At 39.2% G+C, this 14728-nt stretch overlaps 3 protein-coding genes across 3 annotated transcripts; 2 read left to right on the forward strand and 1 right to left on the reverse strand.

The window, feature by feature from the left end:
* The first annotated feature begins 166 nt into the window (after window positions 1-166).
* On the forward strand, window positions 167-8366 carry LOC105394540 (zinc finger protein ZFP2). The gene is made up of 12 exons (XM_048625118.1): window positions 167-324; window positions 405-539; window positions 829-1204; window positions 1432-1616; window positions 1997-2127; window positions 3353-3566; window positions 4453-4577; window positions 5022-5154; window positions 5284-5397; window positions 6831-6943; window positions 7596-7680; window positions 7864-8366. The coding sequence occupies exons 1-12, from the start codon at window positions 217-219 to the stop codon at window positions 8002-8004; spliced, it is 1860 nt and encodes a 619-aa protein (XP_048481075.1). The 5' UTR covers window positions 167-216; the 3' UTR covers window positions 8005-8366.
* A 641-nt stretch (window positions 8367-9007) lies between these two features.
* On the forward strand, window positions 9008-10470 carry LOC105394539 (diphosphomevalonate decarboxylase). The gene has a single exon (XM_011566446.3). It carries the CDS (start codon window positions 9126-9128, stop codon window positions 10299-10301), a length of 1176 nt encoding a protein of 391 aa, XP_011564748.3. The 5' UTR covers window positions 9008-9125; the 3' UTR covers window positions 10302-10470.
* A 144-nt stretch (window positions 10471-10614) lies between these two features.
* Window positions 10615-13711, reverse strand: LOC105394538 (guanine nucleotide-binding protein subunit beta-like protein). The gene is given in 5 exon segments (NM_001305507.2): window positions 10615-10894; window positions 11176-11427; window positions 11539-11745; window positions 12024-12232; window positions 13563-13711. Coding segments are annotated over 5 exon segments (960 nt in total). The 5' UTR covers window positions 13672-13711; the 3' UTR covers window positions 10615-10711.
* Between the last annotated feature and the right edge of the window lie 1017 nt (window positions 13712-14728).

The raw sequence follows: 14728 nt of genomic DNA on the forward strand, positions 1-14728 counted from the left end.
GCAGCACTTTCTATGGCAACGTTTTGTTTTTGCTTTGAAACTATTGAAAACCAAACTGAATAAAACCTCAGAATAAAGACTATGATTATAAAGTGACAGCATTTTTTTTATCTATGAAGCATTATTGACATGTCATATTTGTTCTGTGTCTGTGTGTATTGTTTGGGTTTTGCTTTGCATTTTGGGGTATTGGATTGGAAACTAAATTGGTGAAAAATGACTGAAATTATAGCTTGTAGAGCCTGTCTCGCTACACACGTAACCCTATACCGGGATGTAGACCTCTACACTCAAGAAGTTTACCAACACTTAACAAATATAGCTGTAAAGTCTCTTTTCTCATTGTGTTGTAATGTTTTTTTCTTTCTACATTTCATTCACTGTGTTTTGCTATTGTTGTCCAGTTCGAGAGTGCGGATGGCAAGCCGCAGTTGTTCTGTCTGGAGTGCCACTCGCTGCTGCGGAGGTGCCAGCACTTCCGGGACAGGTGCCTGCGAGCCGACGGCGTGTTGAACCAGCTGCTGCTGAGCGAATTGGGTGTAAGTTTACATGCATACATATGCTCACGACTTTAATCCTTGAAGGGATAGGGGTGTTAGTTTTGCAATACAATACTCTTTATTTGCACAATAAATACAGAAACCAACTTATAAACTATAAAAGACAGTACCAAAAGGTGCCCTTATTGCTTAAAACAATCTCTACCAGACAAGCTACATCTACATTCTTGAAATTATTTCTATGGTTTATAACAAACAGCATATGAAAAACTTAATTGGTGTTCTATTGATTTTTTCAGTTTATGTAATTTAATTTTTTATGTTTCAGCTCAATCAAGATACAATATCTCTATTTGATAGAAATGCTTACAATCTTACATCGAAGTGCTCCCTATCACAAATTGAGAACATCAACATAACCCCAACAAAATATAGTACAGAGAACAAAGATAGCATTAAACATTTAAAAAATAATGTAGTTGATGATCTTGAAAAAAATATTGTAGAAGATGTAAAAAATAATTTTCTAAGTAAAGAAATTAAGGAAGAGTATGACAATAATGATGATAATATAGCAGATGATAGTGCAACACAGAATGATGATGAATTGAAACCAAAATCTGAAAGTGATTCAGATGACGATGTTCCATTGCAGAGACTGAGCCATAAAAAGAAAGAAAAACTTATCAGGTTCAAAAAGAAAGGTAATTAAATTCTGACCTTTTAATGGATAGTTTAAATAAACATTAGAGCCAATTTTTCAGTTTCATTGGGACTCTATTTTTTTTATTTGGTGTCCAGACTCTCATTATGTAGTGCACAGATCTACCACAAATTAATGTACCTAGTTGTGTAAAGTATGTCACCTATCCAAGTCAATCCAAAGTTAGTATGTTTGAATTTACACAAGTTATGTTATGCTTCTTTCTAGATGAATCAGAATTAATTGAAGAGTTTGCAAAGGAAGTAATTTTATCAAAAGAAGAACAGATAAAGGATTTAAATGACCGAGCCAACAGTAAACAATATCAACAGTCTTCTCACAAATGCACTATTTGTTTCAAAGGTTTCATTGATCTCAGTGCCTACAACAACCATATGGAAAAACATGATGAGGTATGTTATCATCGTCATTACTGTGAGTATTGAAAACTAACAAATGACTATTGAAAAGTAACTGATTCTTTGGATAGGTACTTATATTAAAATTTTGAATAAGTTTTATGTATATAAAATTTGTTATGGTTATAGTCTCCCTAGACTTAGACAGTCAACATTGCAGGACAAGCACAGTTGCACGACATCAAAAAACATTTTTGCAATCAAACATTCGCATCAAGTCTGACAGTCTAGGGATCCCATTATAGCTTTAAAAATGCTCCTTCTATTTCTATTACTTGGCTCCTTCTCTTCTTTAGAGTGTATATTTATCACCAAGAGTGCGTGTTTGCTATAAGTACATAAACACATAGGTACCTATAATTATTATCTTACAGAAAAGCGGCACACATGAGTGTGAAATCTGCAAGCTCAGATACGAGACGGCGCGGCAGCTGCGCGCGCACTCGGACACTGTTCACTGCCGCAAGTACGACTGCCTGCGCTGCCGCCACCGCTCGCTCACCGCGTGAGTACATTACCTGCAGAGGCTCTTTACCTACCATACGAAGTAAATATGTAGGGATATCGCTCACACACGGCCATCCGTCCCCAACCTAGGCAGAGCTTGTGTTATGGGTATCGGACAGCTGATATATCTACACAAATACATATATTTTAAAAATACATAGATTAAATATAAATATCAACACCCAAGACCTGTACCAAGTACGACTGCCTGCGCTGCCGCCAACGCTCGCTCACCGCGTCAGTACATTACCAGCATTTGATGGCTCTTTACCCACCATACACTCCCCATATAAATGCTCTTTTAGTTTTACAGCTTGAACTGTGACAAAAACTACCACTAGGCTGTCTGCAGTTACTTTATAGGTTCAGTATAAATGGCACTAGTGCTGCTCTCTCATCGCGTGAGTACATTACCAGCTCTTATGTGTACTTTTATTGTACGCAACTGTATTTAATTTGATGTATGTATTTTATGCGGAATTGTAGGCAAGGCCTTGGACTTGTTACTGAACACCCACTTCTTCTACAAGTTCATGATTTTAGTATAAAAGTGTGCACCTCAAATGTCGTTTAAGTATATTTTATGTTACAGTTTAGGCTGCTTTCGCAGTAGGGAGTAAGCACTACTTACAAACACTCTGCATACTAAACCGATACTCTGCTAACTCAGTCAGCAGCGAACAGTTGGCCTTGTAGCCTACCCTCAAACTCATAGACCGTCTTTTAAATTTACAACTAGGTTAAAATAGACTTTGAAACACGCGAGTTTCGACTCTTTATGTTAGTCAAAAAGTTGAAATGTTAACTGTTTTTTTGTCAATATTATTTGTATTTGTTTCGTGCGTCACGCTGGGCATCCACTGAAACACCAGTGCTGTGTCCTTCGAGTCCCTCTAAGGCGCAGCAATAGCTGAGTGGATGTGCCTTTTTGACACGAAGCATATTGTCCAATGTTTTGTACTGGTACATATATTTTTTTGTTTGATTTAATTATTACTTAAGTTCTTTATATATAAGTACTTAGCTGTTTTTGAAAGTTACTGTATTTTTGTTTTTTCATTTTTTTTTGCTGTGTGTCAAATAAATGATTTCTATTCTATTCTATTCTAAATTCGTTTAACACAATTTAAATTTTAAACCTATTTTAAAATGTCAGATACAGCCTGATATTAATTTATTATATTTCGTGTACAAATAAAGATTTATCTGTCTACCTTCCACAGCCACCAAGCGCGCGAGCACGAAAAATGGCACCGCGGCTTCACCTACTCCTGCAAGTTATGCTCAAAAATCTTCCGCAAGCCGACGTCACTACTCACGCACACGCGCAAGAGCCACGCCACGCAACACGCGTGCGAGCTGTGCGGCGACAGCTTCGTGGGCCGCCACGGACTGCTCATGCATAAGAGCAAGACGCATAGAAGTGGAGGGGAAGAGGTATGGTGTGAAACTTGATGGAGTGGATTTAGTGGAGGGAGGATTGCAAAATGCCCAATAACGTATTTTAGATTATAGCCAAATTTTGGCACACTATGTCAAAATTGGTCGCATGCGTTACTTCTTTGTTCTATCTACACGAGATCTATCCCTGCTGCATGGCGTCGTTATCGACGTAGATAAACGCCACTGTATCGCAATTCGCGACAAATACGGTGATTTGATTGATGGAATGTGCATTAAACGAGATTATCCACGTTAATAAGAAACCGTATGTAACCCGTATGCTACTAATGCGAAGGCGATAGTAATAGCGGCTAAACCCGGTCTAGACGGATTATTCATCACTAGTGCAAGCGAGACAAAATTAGCGGCTATATCCATCTCCCTCGCACTAGCACCGCAGCGACTTTACTACTCACGCACACGCGCAAGAGCCACGCCACGCAACACGCGTGCGAGCTGTGCGGCGACAGCTTCGTGGGCCGCCACGGACTGCTCATGCATAAGAGCAAGACACACAGGAGTGGGGGAGAAGAGGTAAGGTATAAGTGTGAAACATGATGGAGTGGATTTAGTGGAGGGAGGATTGCAAATGGCGTCCGAATTTAGCCAGATTTTGGCACACTATGTCAAAATTGGTTTCTTACTTAAAAACAGTAGCAAGTTTCAGTACTTATTTGTTAAAAATAATAGACTATATCTAGTTTTGTCAAAATGTTCTAAATAATATATGATAGTGGCGGACGCACTCATGCTATCTTGGACTATTTCGTTATAATCGTAGGTAGGTCTATCGATATTCCTTCTTATGCCACAATTATGTAACGGCTGCTATTATAATATTGCTTCGTTATTTACGAAAGCTGTCCTATATTTTTTTCAGTTACAAGAGGATGTCCCAGAGTCGGAGAGGTTCTGTAAAGACTGCAACATTCTGTTCGTATCGCTGAAAGCTTGGAAACGACACATCATCACGTCTGTGAAACATATTCAGGATAGTAAAGACAGGTAAATAGAATATCTCGATTTATTTCGCCCAGAATACTCAAACCCTTACATAGGCCACTGGTGAACATTGATGCTAGATTGAGTTCTAATAGTAGCACATCCTTATCATAATCAATAACAGTCCAACGCTACATGGTTTCATGCCCTCTTCATGCGATTTTTTTTTATATATCTCCCAATACCAACCCTACCTACAGTGTAGTGTAGAAGCTTAAGTAACAAACGCAAAAAATTGCCGTTTCTGGCGGAAACTGATTATAATCTAATCAGTTTCCGCCAGAAACGGCAATTTTCAATACCCTGTACCTACATTCTAGGTACAGGGTATTGGGAGATACGTTCTAAAAATTGAGGGATAGAAACCCTTTCAAACGGAAGTTTTGCTCTAGTTGTCCTTGGGTTGTTTTTTTGTCATATTTAAAATACAGTGTATGTTTGTTTCAGTGACGTTTGCCGGGTGTGTAACTCACACTTCGCGACCAACACTGAACTCGTCAACCACATGAAACAACACACGAGAGAGAGCATAAGAAATAAACGCTCTACTCCCATTGTGAAAAGGGTTGCTTGCTCTCAGGTACATTATAATTTAATTATACTTTATTATAATGATTACACTCTGAGAAGAAGATATAAAACACCGATAGTATTATACGCTATGGTCTTCGATGAATACTAATACAGTCCGATCGATGTTTATTTCCAGTGCGGAGTCAAATTCATCAACAATTCAAAACTGCAAAATCACATAAACCGAGTTCACCTCGGCTTGAAGCACCACAAGAATTATGTGTGCGAAATTTGTGGCAGGAACTGTACGGTAAGCTACTATATTTACTTATATTAAGTTAGTATAATTATCTACGATATCATCGCATCCAGCATTAATGGTATAGCTATGCAATGTCCGAGGGAACAAATAAATATACTCAAGTCAATGAATTTATTTATTTTTACCAGACAGTTAGTATGACGTAACATAGCCTATAACCAGCTGATAAATAAGACGTTTCTAACAATACCTCATTTGTCCGATTCCGTTTGCTATCTCCAGAAATATAATCAATCAAATATACACACATACAACATACATAACCTCTTCTCCTGCTACAGTCGAACGCGACGCTCAAGTACCACTGTTAACTGTGTTAACAATATATTAGCGCCATCTATAAATTAGAAGGTTTAACTACTTAGTTTCCTATGTAAACACAGCGTTATCTCGCAGGCTACTTGCATAGATCGATTATTAAGCATTACTACACTATTAAGTTCCTATACATCCTGCTAGATGGCGCAGTGTCGGGGGTGGTGGTAGCATATAAGCCGCTACAGGCGGAGTCTCGGCCTCTTTTCACGGGACCTCGCTGTACAAGCAACAATAAACTAGTATCCAGTATTACCAACACGCGGTTTCCTTCACATCCACGAGTCATCCCCCACAACCACCATGAGGCTTCTAACGACACATCATTTGTCCAATTCCGTTCACTATCTCCGGAGATATAAGCGAACAAAAAAACACACATACAACATACATAACCTCTTACAGTCGAACGCGACGCTCAAGTACCACCAGCGCACGCACACGGGCGAGCGGCCCTACCCCTGCACCGAGTGCGGGAAGAAGTTTACTTATAGTAGTTCTTCTAGTTAACGTAGTAATTTGTCCTAGAAACATGAACAATATTTAAATTTCAATACATTTGCTCTAATGCCATAATCAATTCTGTGTGACGTTGCATAGCCTATAACCAGCCGATAAGTAAGTCGTTTCTAACAATACCTCATTTGTCCAATTCTGCCCATTATCTCCTGAGATATAAACAAACAAAGAAACACACATACAACATACATAACCTCTTCTCTCACTACACTTTGAGGCTTCTATCGACACCTAATTTGTCCAATGGGAGATTCATAGACAACACCCATAGACAAAAACCGATTATAGATGGCGCTAGTAAAACTTCATACTCAACAGCACTGCATTTTTTTAGCCGGCATGGATTCCAGTCCTTTTAGCCGATACAAAAACCCAATGGATGTGAATTCAACCATATGCAATAACCATTTATGACATCATCGTCCCCTCAGAAGAATGCAGCTCATAAAAAACGACAGGCCGGATGCCATCTATTGGTAGATTTTTGAACTTTTAAACGTCAAAAGAAAATCTCCCATTCCGTTCACCATCTCCGGAGATGCAAGCGAATAAATGAAAACACTTAACCTCCTCCTCTCCCGCTGCAGTCGAACGCAACGCTCAAGTACCACCAGCGCACGCACACGGGCGAGCGGCCCTACCCCTGCACCGAGTGCGGGAAGAAGTTCGCGGACAGCAACCAGCTGCGGATACACGGCAGGTGAGGTCTCAGGACATCAGGTATTAGGGTGAGGCCTCATTGGAGCGTTGCACGTCGCCGCCACTTTTTGATCGTCCATTTGTGACGACACGGTGCAACGCTCAAATATGGGGCTTTACCTTAAGCTCCGTGATTTTTAAATTATCTACTCTTTTTTGCCAGGCCGTAGCTTTTTTTTTTTTTTTTTTCAATCTATTTTATTTAAGGAACTTTTGTCACTAGGTGACGATGACAGTCCCATCGTACCCTCTAATTAACATACACAAAACAATAAACTAAAAACTAAGAATGAAACTTAAAATAATATAGCAATTTGGCTGCTTCTGACCATGGCTCAGCCAATATACTTTGGAAAACACCAACATCGATTCTATTAATATTAAACTTATCAACTAACTGTTGCCGCCGACTTGCATCAGGCCGTAGCTTTACAACGGGTAAAAGACGGTAGATTTTTTTCTCAAAGACTGGTATCACTAAATTAATAAACTCAGAATAATAACGGCCTTGCTTAAAAGAAGAATGTCTCATGTAAAATGAGAATAAGTTGACGATTTACGGTTGTATCCACTTCTTACTTTTTATTAACGCTGTTTACGTATTCTTGCATGAGTAAAAATAAAATAAAATTAAATTAAATTGCACTTGACAGGGTGCACAGCGGCAGCCGACCCTACTCGTGCGCGGTATGTGCGAAAAGCTTCAGACAACGGCCCTCGCTCAACCGACATATGCGCGTGAGTCTTTTTATCATATTATTTACAGAATGTCAGTATTCCGTGATAAAAAAGAGCCTAGGTCTTAATCCAGGGTTTCAGCTCCCTACCTAACAAATCCCAAGATGGGCGAAAAAGCGGATAGCAAAGATAATTTTAGTGTCATATACAATAATCTAGTTATAACTATTCTTATTTTTTCAGGTACATACAGGTGCGAAGCCGTATGCGTGTCCGTATTGTGCCAAAACCTTCAGCCAATCGAACTCACTGAAGCTGCACATAAGGACAGTGCATTTCAAACTTCCTAGGAGCAACGCGGTTAAGATTAACGTCAAACAGTAAAATTAACTGCCAATCAGAGTATGGCCTTTCGTAAACAAATGATACTATCGTATAAGTTACTGTGTACAGTTTACTAGAGAGTATTATTCAAAGCTAAGCATAATTTTAAATCATTTTATTCGCTTTTTGATGATGATGATAATGACGTGTAGTATTGTATAAAGTGGCAATAGAGATTTTGGAAGTAAAATCGGATATTTAGACGTTGTTAAATACTGCCTAGTATTTTTAGAATATCTTAAAAGACTGCTTTAATTCTAATTTATTTTTATATTTTTTACATTATTGTAAATTAACTGCATTTCTTATACTATGTAGATTGTAGGTACCGAGTATTCATTAAAATATTTTTATTAAAAATACTCCTTTCATTTTTATTTTTTAACTCTGAGATTATACGGGAAGCCTGGATCAAAATGTGGGTTTTATAACGGACACGCATTGCCCGGGCCGATAATATTGTACTACCTAGTTTTCGGTGGGTTTATTGATGATTCTGCGAGTGTTCTGGCCTGACACAATATCCAATGAAGACCTCTGGAAGGAAACGCGACAGGAACCCATAAATAAAGAGATTATTCTTCTTGGAAGACCAGAGGGGAATATCGCCAAAATGGCGTTAGATTGGAATCCGCCGCAGGGCAGACGGTGCAAAGGGCGACCTGCAATAACTTGGAGGCGATCCATTCTCAGCGACCTCAATGCCGTCGGAATCTCCTGGGACGAAGCCAAAGAAAGAGCCCAGGACAGGAACGTCTGGAGAAGAACTGTGGAAGCCCTATGCTCCTCGTGGAGTTAGAGGAATTAATCATCAAAATCATCATTGATGATGATGATGATTTTATTATTAGAATAATAACTTCCTCTCACTTTTTTTTCATTAAATGACGGCTCTAGTTTTTTTTGAAAAAACAACACATTTTCCTCCAATACTTATTTGCCAGGCTGTACCTTCCGCTCTACATAAACCATTTCCGGTAGAAATATTTTTTTGTAGGATATCCCTAAATTTGACAGTTTTCGAGGTCATTCACCGGAATGGACGTGTTTGTGTGAGAAAGTTACGCGGCAAGAGAAAACAATCCAAAAGTTTCATTTATTTCGCTAGAATCTCCATAGATATGGGTTATACTGTCACAGTAGTAGCTCCTGTTAATATAGCAGTGATTAAGTACTGGGGCAAACGTGATGAAGAGCTCATATTGCCGCTAAATGATTCAGTTAGTGCAACTTTAGATACAAGTGTTATGTGTGCCAAAACTTCAGTTTCTGCTTCCCCAGAGTTTACAGAAGACGTTATTTGGTTGAATGGAAAGAAAGAGTCGTTTTCCAACAAGCGCTTGCAAAATTGTCTTAGGGAAGTGAAGGAAAGAGCAGCGGCCGAAGGTTCAGTGGATAAAAATTTCCTGTCATGGAAAGTTCATGTCTGCTCCGAGAATAACTTCCCCACTGCGGCGGGGCTGGCGTCCTCCGCCGCCGGGTATGCCTGCCTGGTCACGGCTCTAGCTAAACTGTACAAGGTGAAGACTGATGTCAGTTCAATAGCTAGACTTGGGTCAGGCAGTGCCTGCAGAAGTGTCTATGGTGGCTTTGTGCGATGGCACGCCGGCTCCGACCCCAGCGGCGTGGACTCCATCGCCACGCAGATAGCCAGCAGCACCCACTGGCCAGAAATGAGAGCACTAATCCTAGTAGTAGGTGACTCGAAGAAGAAAATGAGCTCAACAAAGGGAATGAAGATTACCACCGAGACATCTGAGCTGTTGAAACACCGCATCAAACACTGTGTCCCTCAAAGGACTACAGAAATTACCAAAGCTATACTGGCCAGAGACTTCCCCAAGTTTGCTGAAATAACTATGAAGGATAGCAACCAGTTTCATGCAGTCTGCTTAGATTCATATCCACCATTTGTGTACTTGACTGAAGTATCTCATACTATCATTGAGTTAATCCATAGTTATAATGAGATCTGCGGAGAAACTAAAGTAGCTTATACATTTGATGCTGGGCCAAATGCATGCCTGTATATGCTAGAGTCTGAAGTACCCATGATTTTTAAAATCATAAAGACAATATTCCCATCTTCAAATCCTACAAAGTTTATATCAGGTCTACCCATCAATGATGCTGATGTATCCACCGATATCCTGGGTAAATTAGCTGTGAGAACACAAGAGCATGATCTGATTAAGTATGTGATCTACACCAAGGTGGGTGAGGGCCCTACTGATGTGCTGGATGGATCCCACTTGCTCAATGAACTTGGCGAGCCCATCAATGAAATTGTTGAATAGGAGCAAGCACCAAAATCTCATGTCTATTTTGAAATATCAGATCTAAATATTCATAGCTATTAGTTAATAATTAGGGAGAGCCTATTTATTGTACCTATTTAATTTAAATTCTATTATTGGTGCTGGTTGTGTTTTTATGGAAACTTTAAATAAAATATATTGTAAACTTATTTAAACCTTACTTTTATTTTATGTATTTACACAAAATTATTCAGAAATCCTCCTATCCTATCCTGAATACAATCTTAGCCATTATCTCCATTCATACAAACTTACACTGAGATCATAAATTAACATAACAAAAACACGAAAATAATCTAGAGAATTCCATTTATTTCTGTCCTCATAGATATTGAATACGATACATATTCAGCAGCACAAAAATAAATGAAACTTGTATCTTAGTCTTCTTATCGGGCTGAGACGGACACCTGCCAGACTCGGATGATGTTGTCAGAGTAACCAGCGAAGAGGGTCTGTCCATCAGTGGACCAGGCAAGGGACAAGCACTGGGGAGGGTCAGACTTGGAGGTCTGGGTCTGGTTGATGATCTCTGGTCGGAGCTCCTCAACCATCTCCTTGCTTTCCAGATCCTGCAGAAAAAGAGACACATTAGTAACATTGAAAACAACTAAATTAATAAAGAAGTTGTGGAATTTAACATCAGACCCATATCCGCTTGCCGCTCAGGAGTCGCGTGGCAAAAATATGTTCATCATGAAATGTTTATTAAATTCCAGCTTTGCTTTTTGGCTAATTTAAAATCCTCTATTGACTAGACTATTACTCAAAATCTTCTTTCATTAATAATGGCCACTTGAAGTTAATCTGACCTCTGAAAGTGTAATAAAACTTGATTAGCTAAAACACCTACCCAGATCTTGATGGAGGGTCCAAAGGCAGCGCACAGCCAGTATCTGTTGGGCGAGAAGCACAGGGCTGTGATGATGTCGTTGTGGTCCAGCGTGTGCAGGTGCTTGCCATCGTTCAGGTCCCAGAGCATGGCCTTCATGTCCTTGCCTCCGGACGCGCAGAGCGAGCCGTCGGGGGAGACAGTCACTGTGTTCAGGTAGCCGGAGTGGCCCAAGTGGTTGATCTTCAACTTGCAGTTGGTCAGATGCCAGACCTGGTGAAGAAAGATTGGAATGTTAAACATAAAAAATTGTATTATGAGAAGTCTATTCAATAATTTATAAGTGTGATATTCTGAAAATGTGTAGTTAAAAATAATACAAACCTTCACGGTGCGGTCCCAACCAGCAGACACAATGATGGGGTTGGCATGGTTCGGTGAGAATCGCACACAGGACACCCAGTCACTGTGGCCATCGTCCTGGATGGTGTACTTGCACTCGGCAAGGGTGTTCCACAGCTTGATGGTCTTGTCTCGGGATCCAGATACGATTTGACGGTTGTCAACAGAGAAGGCGACGGAGAGGACATCCTGTGTACATAAAATTGTGTTACAATGATATCAGGAGGAAACAGGTTTAGGGTAGGAAACAATTAGTGCAAGATTAGGTAGGGTCATTGATATCGGCAAGCAACTAACTACTACTTACAATAGTAATCAGTCATAGAATCTGTAGAACACATCTGCCGTCTCTTCTGCCTCGCAAAGGCGCAGTTACACTGGTCTTCTGCCTCGTTTAGGCGCTAAACTAACTCTTCTGCCGCGTATCGGCGCATGTGCCTAACAAAACGAAAGAGTCACTGTCACACCTTGGTATGGTCTTCGAAACGCCTGGTGGTCTTGCCGGCGGCGAGGTCCCACAGACGCAGGGTCTTGTCCCACGAGCCAGAGAGAGCGTAGTTGCCGTCGCTGGACAGGACCACGTCGCTGATGAAGTGAGAGTGGCCGTACAGACGCTTCTGGGGGATTCCGTAGTTGGTCTCGTCCCTGGTCAGTTTCCATACGATGAGGGTCTTGTCTGGAATACAGAAACGTGTGTTAGAGTCAAGTGCTACGTGTTATACTGGGATGGAAAAGTTTTAATAGAAATCAGCCCCATATCCGCTTGCCGCTCAGGTACCGTAAAACGGGGTGAATAGGAATTCAGGGGTCAATAGGGATATTATCGATGAACGAAATTGAAGCGGAAAAACTACTATAAAATTAAATGATAATGGTCAGATTTTTCATGATTTTTAAAGTAGAAAATTGATTTTTGTTGATAGTAACACTTTTTTGACGTGAAGATGGTTACAAGTGAGAAAAAAATACATCTGAAGTTCGCCATTCACAAGGTCGAAATTTTGTTCCTCAGAAACTTTGGAAAAAGAGACGTTAAATGTAATTTTTATTGGATAAATCGTACTAAATTAGAAAAGTAATTTTGTTTTCTATCCAATTTAAATAAGTTACTGCGATTTTATTTATTAATTTTACTTTAAATTGAAAATTAATAAGACCTGGTAAATTTCTCTAAAAATGAGGGTAATAGAGACGCCTACAGGATGTATTTGGGATGACTGCGGGGCGAATCGGGACAAGAGTACCATAATCTAGGGACGTAGTTGTATGAAAAAGGACACTAAAGCACGGATAGGGATAGGGTTGTCACTGATCTATAATCTTTATCGCTAGTAGGTATCTATATATTATATTAAATTAAAATTGATTCTTTATTACCTAATAATGGGTGGGGAATATTTTTTATACTTAGGAACTTTTACTTTTTGCAGGTACAATGCCACGAATATATAAACCCCGAATACATAAAGCAAAAGGAAAAATTCTAATAATTTTACAAATTACTGAATAATATTATTTAGAGGTTTGTGACAACCCTTACCATATTTCTCTATTGTTCTCAATACCGTCCCTATTGACCCCTATTTGTGTATGAATAGGGAAAGCATATATTTTATAAATTTATATAAAATGGGCTGACTATAAATGATTTTCGTATGCAATTTCATAAAATACAAGTTAAGACTAATCTTTTAATATAGTAATCTTAAAGTTGTTAATACAAAATTCATTAAAAAGTGGCACTCAAAGTTGAAAACTATCCCCATTCACCCCGTTTTACGGTATCGCGTGGCAATAGTATGATCATCATGAAAGTTTAGTTCGATCAACTTGATTGGACAAAATATTAGTGAAGATGAGTATGAAATTAATCAACATCAACTAATAGCATCAAATTTTATGTGAAAGTTCAGTAAGAACAGAGATTACTACGGATTTTTAAGTAGCGAGTAAAGTGCGGCGTCCATAGTTTCTTTTGGGGAACGTGGAAAATCAAAGATTCTTACCTCGGGAAGAAGACAAAATCATGTCAGGGTACTTGGGATTGGTGGCAATCTGAGTAACCCAGCCATTGTGGCCGCACAAGGTGCCCCTGAGCTTTAAAGTTTCAGTCATTTTGACGAACGATAGCAACCACACCGCACTCGCGCACGAAGCAAAAAGAAAGAGTTTTTAAGAGTGACAGTCAACGTCAGACTTCACCTTTCTGACAATGTCAAACTGACATTTCTAGTACCATAGACAGCCATAGAGAAAACCACAGACAGCTTTTAATAAGCGACACAGCTGTAATTACTAAAATTTTAAGCACTTTACCACCTAAGTACTGGGCCCATAACCTGTTAGGATTATTTAAATATAGGCAGATTTCTTTTTAGATAATTTATTTATTTGGACAGTGCTATGCTAAGTACAGTGGCAAGCTGAGTCATCACAAGTCACAAGTAGACACTGAACGACAGCGTATGTGGCTTGTGTTGGTGATGTATCACCCCACTAAAATTTATATTGGCTTTTTTTTTCCAAATAAGCAACTTCTAACTAGACAAATTTGGTTATAAGTTTGTGAAGATGCTGACCACACATGGCAGTTTTGGCAAATACCCAAATACGAATAGCCAATTAATGGGGCGATAGTACCTATCACAAGCACAAGCCACATCCCAGCCAAGCCAAACCAAGTGGGGTTGTAGCAGGTGGTAGCATTTCGAGAAGCTCGGAACCAACTCGGTACCTTCGATTATATTGGTTGAAGCTCGGAACATGCTCGAAATCGGAACCCAAGCCAATGGTTAGCAATCTGTCTTGTCGTCACAGAACACAATAAAATTACTCCTAGTTTGTCATTATCAAAATAAAAGATTTTATTGGATTTTATCACGATTTTGTACATTTGTCGATTTACAGTAGGATATTACTACAGTATTACGAATATTAATACAGTTATTGCATCAATACTATATTTTTTTGAATACCTATTCATATTTTTTACCAAGTGAGATTCCGTCGTCGTTCCCTTATCAATGGATTTGATATTTGAAAAGCCGACAATCATACCATTTCCAGCAATGGATAAAACAATTCCAAAAATGATTTCTGGCACACCTTCTATGAAAGTAAGTAAGTATCATAATATTATTATCATCATCATTGTGCAGATTTTATAGAAGGG

The sequence above is a fragment of the Plutella xylostella genome, chromosome 3, assembly GCF_932276165.1.
Source record: "Plutella xylostella chromosome 3, ilPluXylo3.1, whole genome shotgun sequence".
Taxonomy (NCBI): domain Eukaryota; kingdom Metazoa; phylum Arthropoda; class Insecta; order Lepidoptera; family Plutellidae; genus Plutella; species Plutella xylostella.

What these genes read in the sequence shown, in the direction of transcription:
- LOC105394540 (XM_048625118.1), top strand. Translation starts at nt 217, where the DNA reads ATGACTGAAATTATAGCTTGTAGAGCCTGTCTCGCTACACACGTAACC. An exon ending in AACACTTAACAAATATAGCT is followed by an intron (nt 325 to 404) that starts GTAAAGTCTCTT and finishes ATTGTTGTCCAG; the next exon opens with TTCGAGAGTGCGGATGGCAA. An exon ending in CGCCACCGCTCGCTCACCGC is followed by an intron (nt 2,128 to 3,352) that starts GTGAGTACATTA and finishes TACCTTCCACAG; the next exon opens with CCACCAAGCGCGCGAGCACG.
- LOC105394539 (XM_011566446.3), top strand. Translation starts at nt 9,126, where the DNA reads ATGGGTTATACTGTCACAGTAGTAGCTCCTGTTAATATAGCAGTGATT.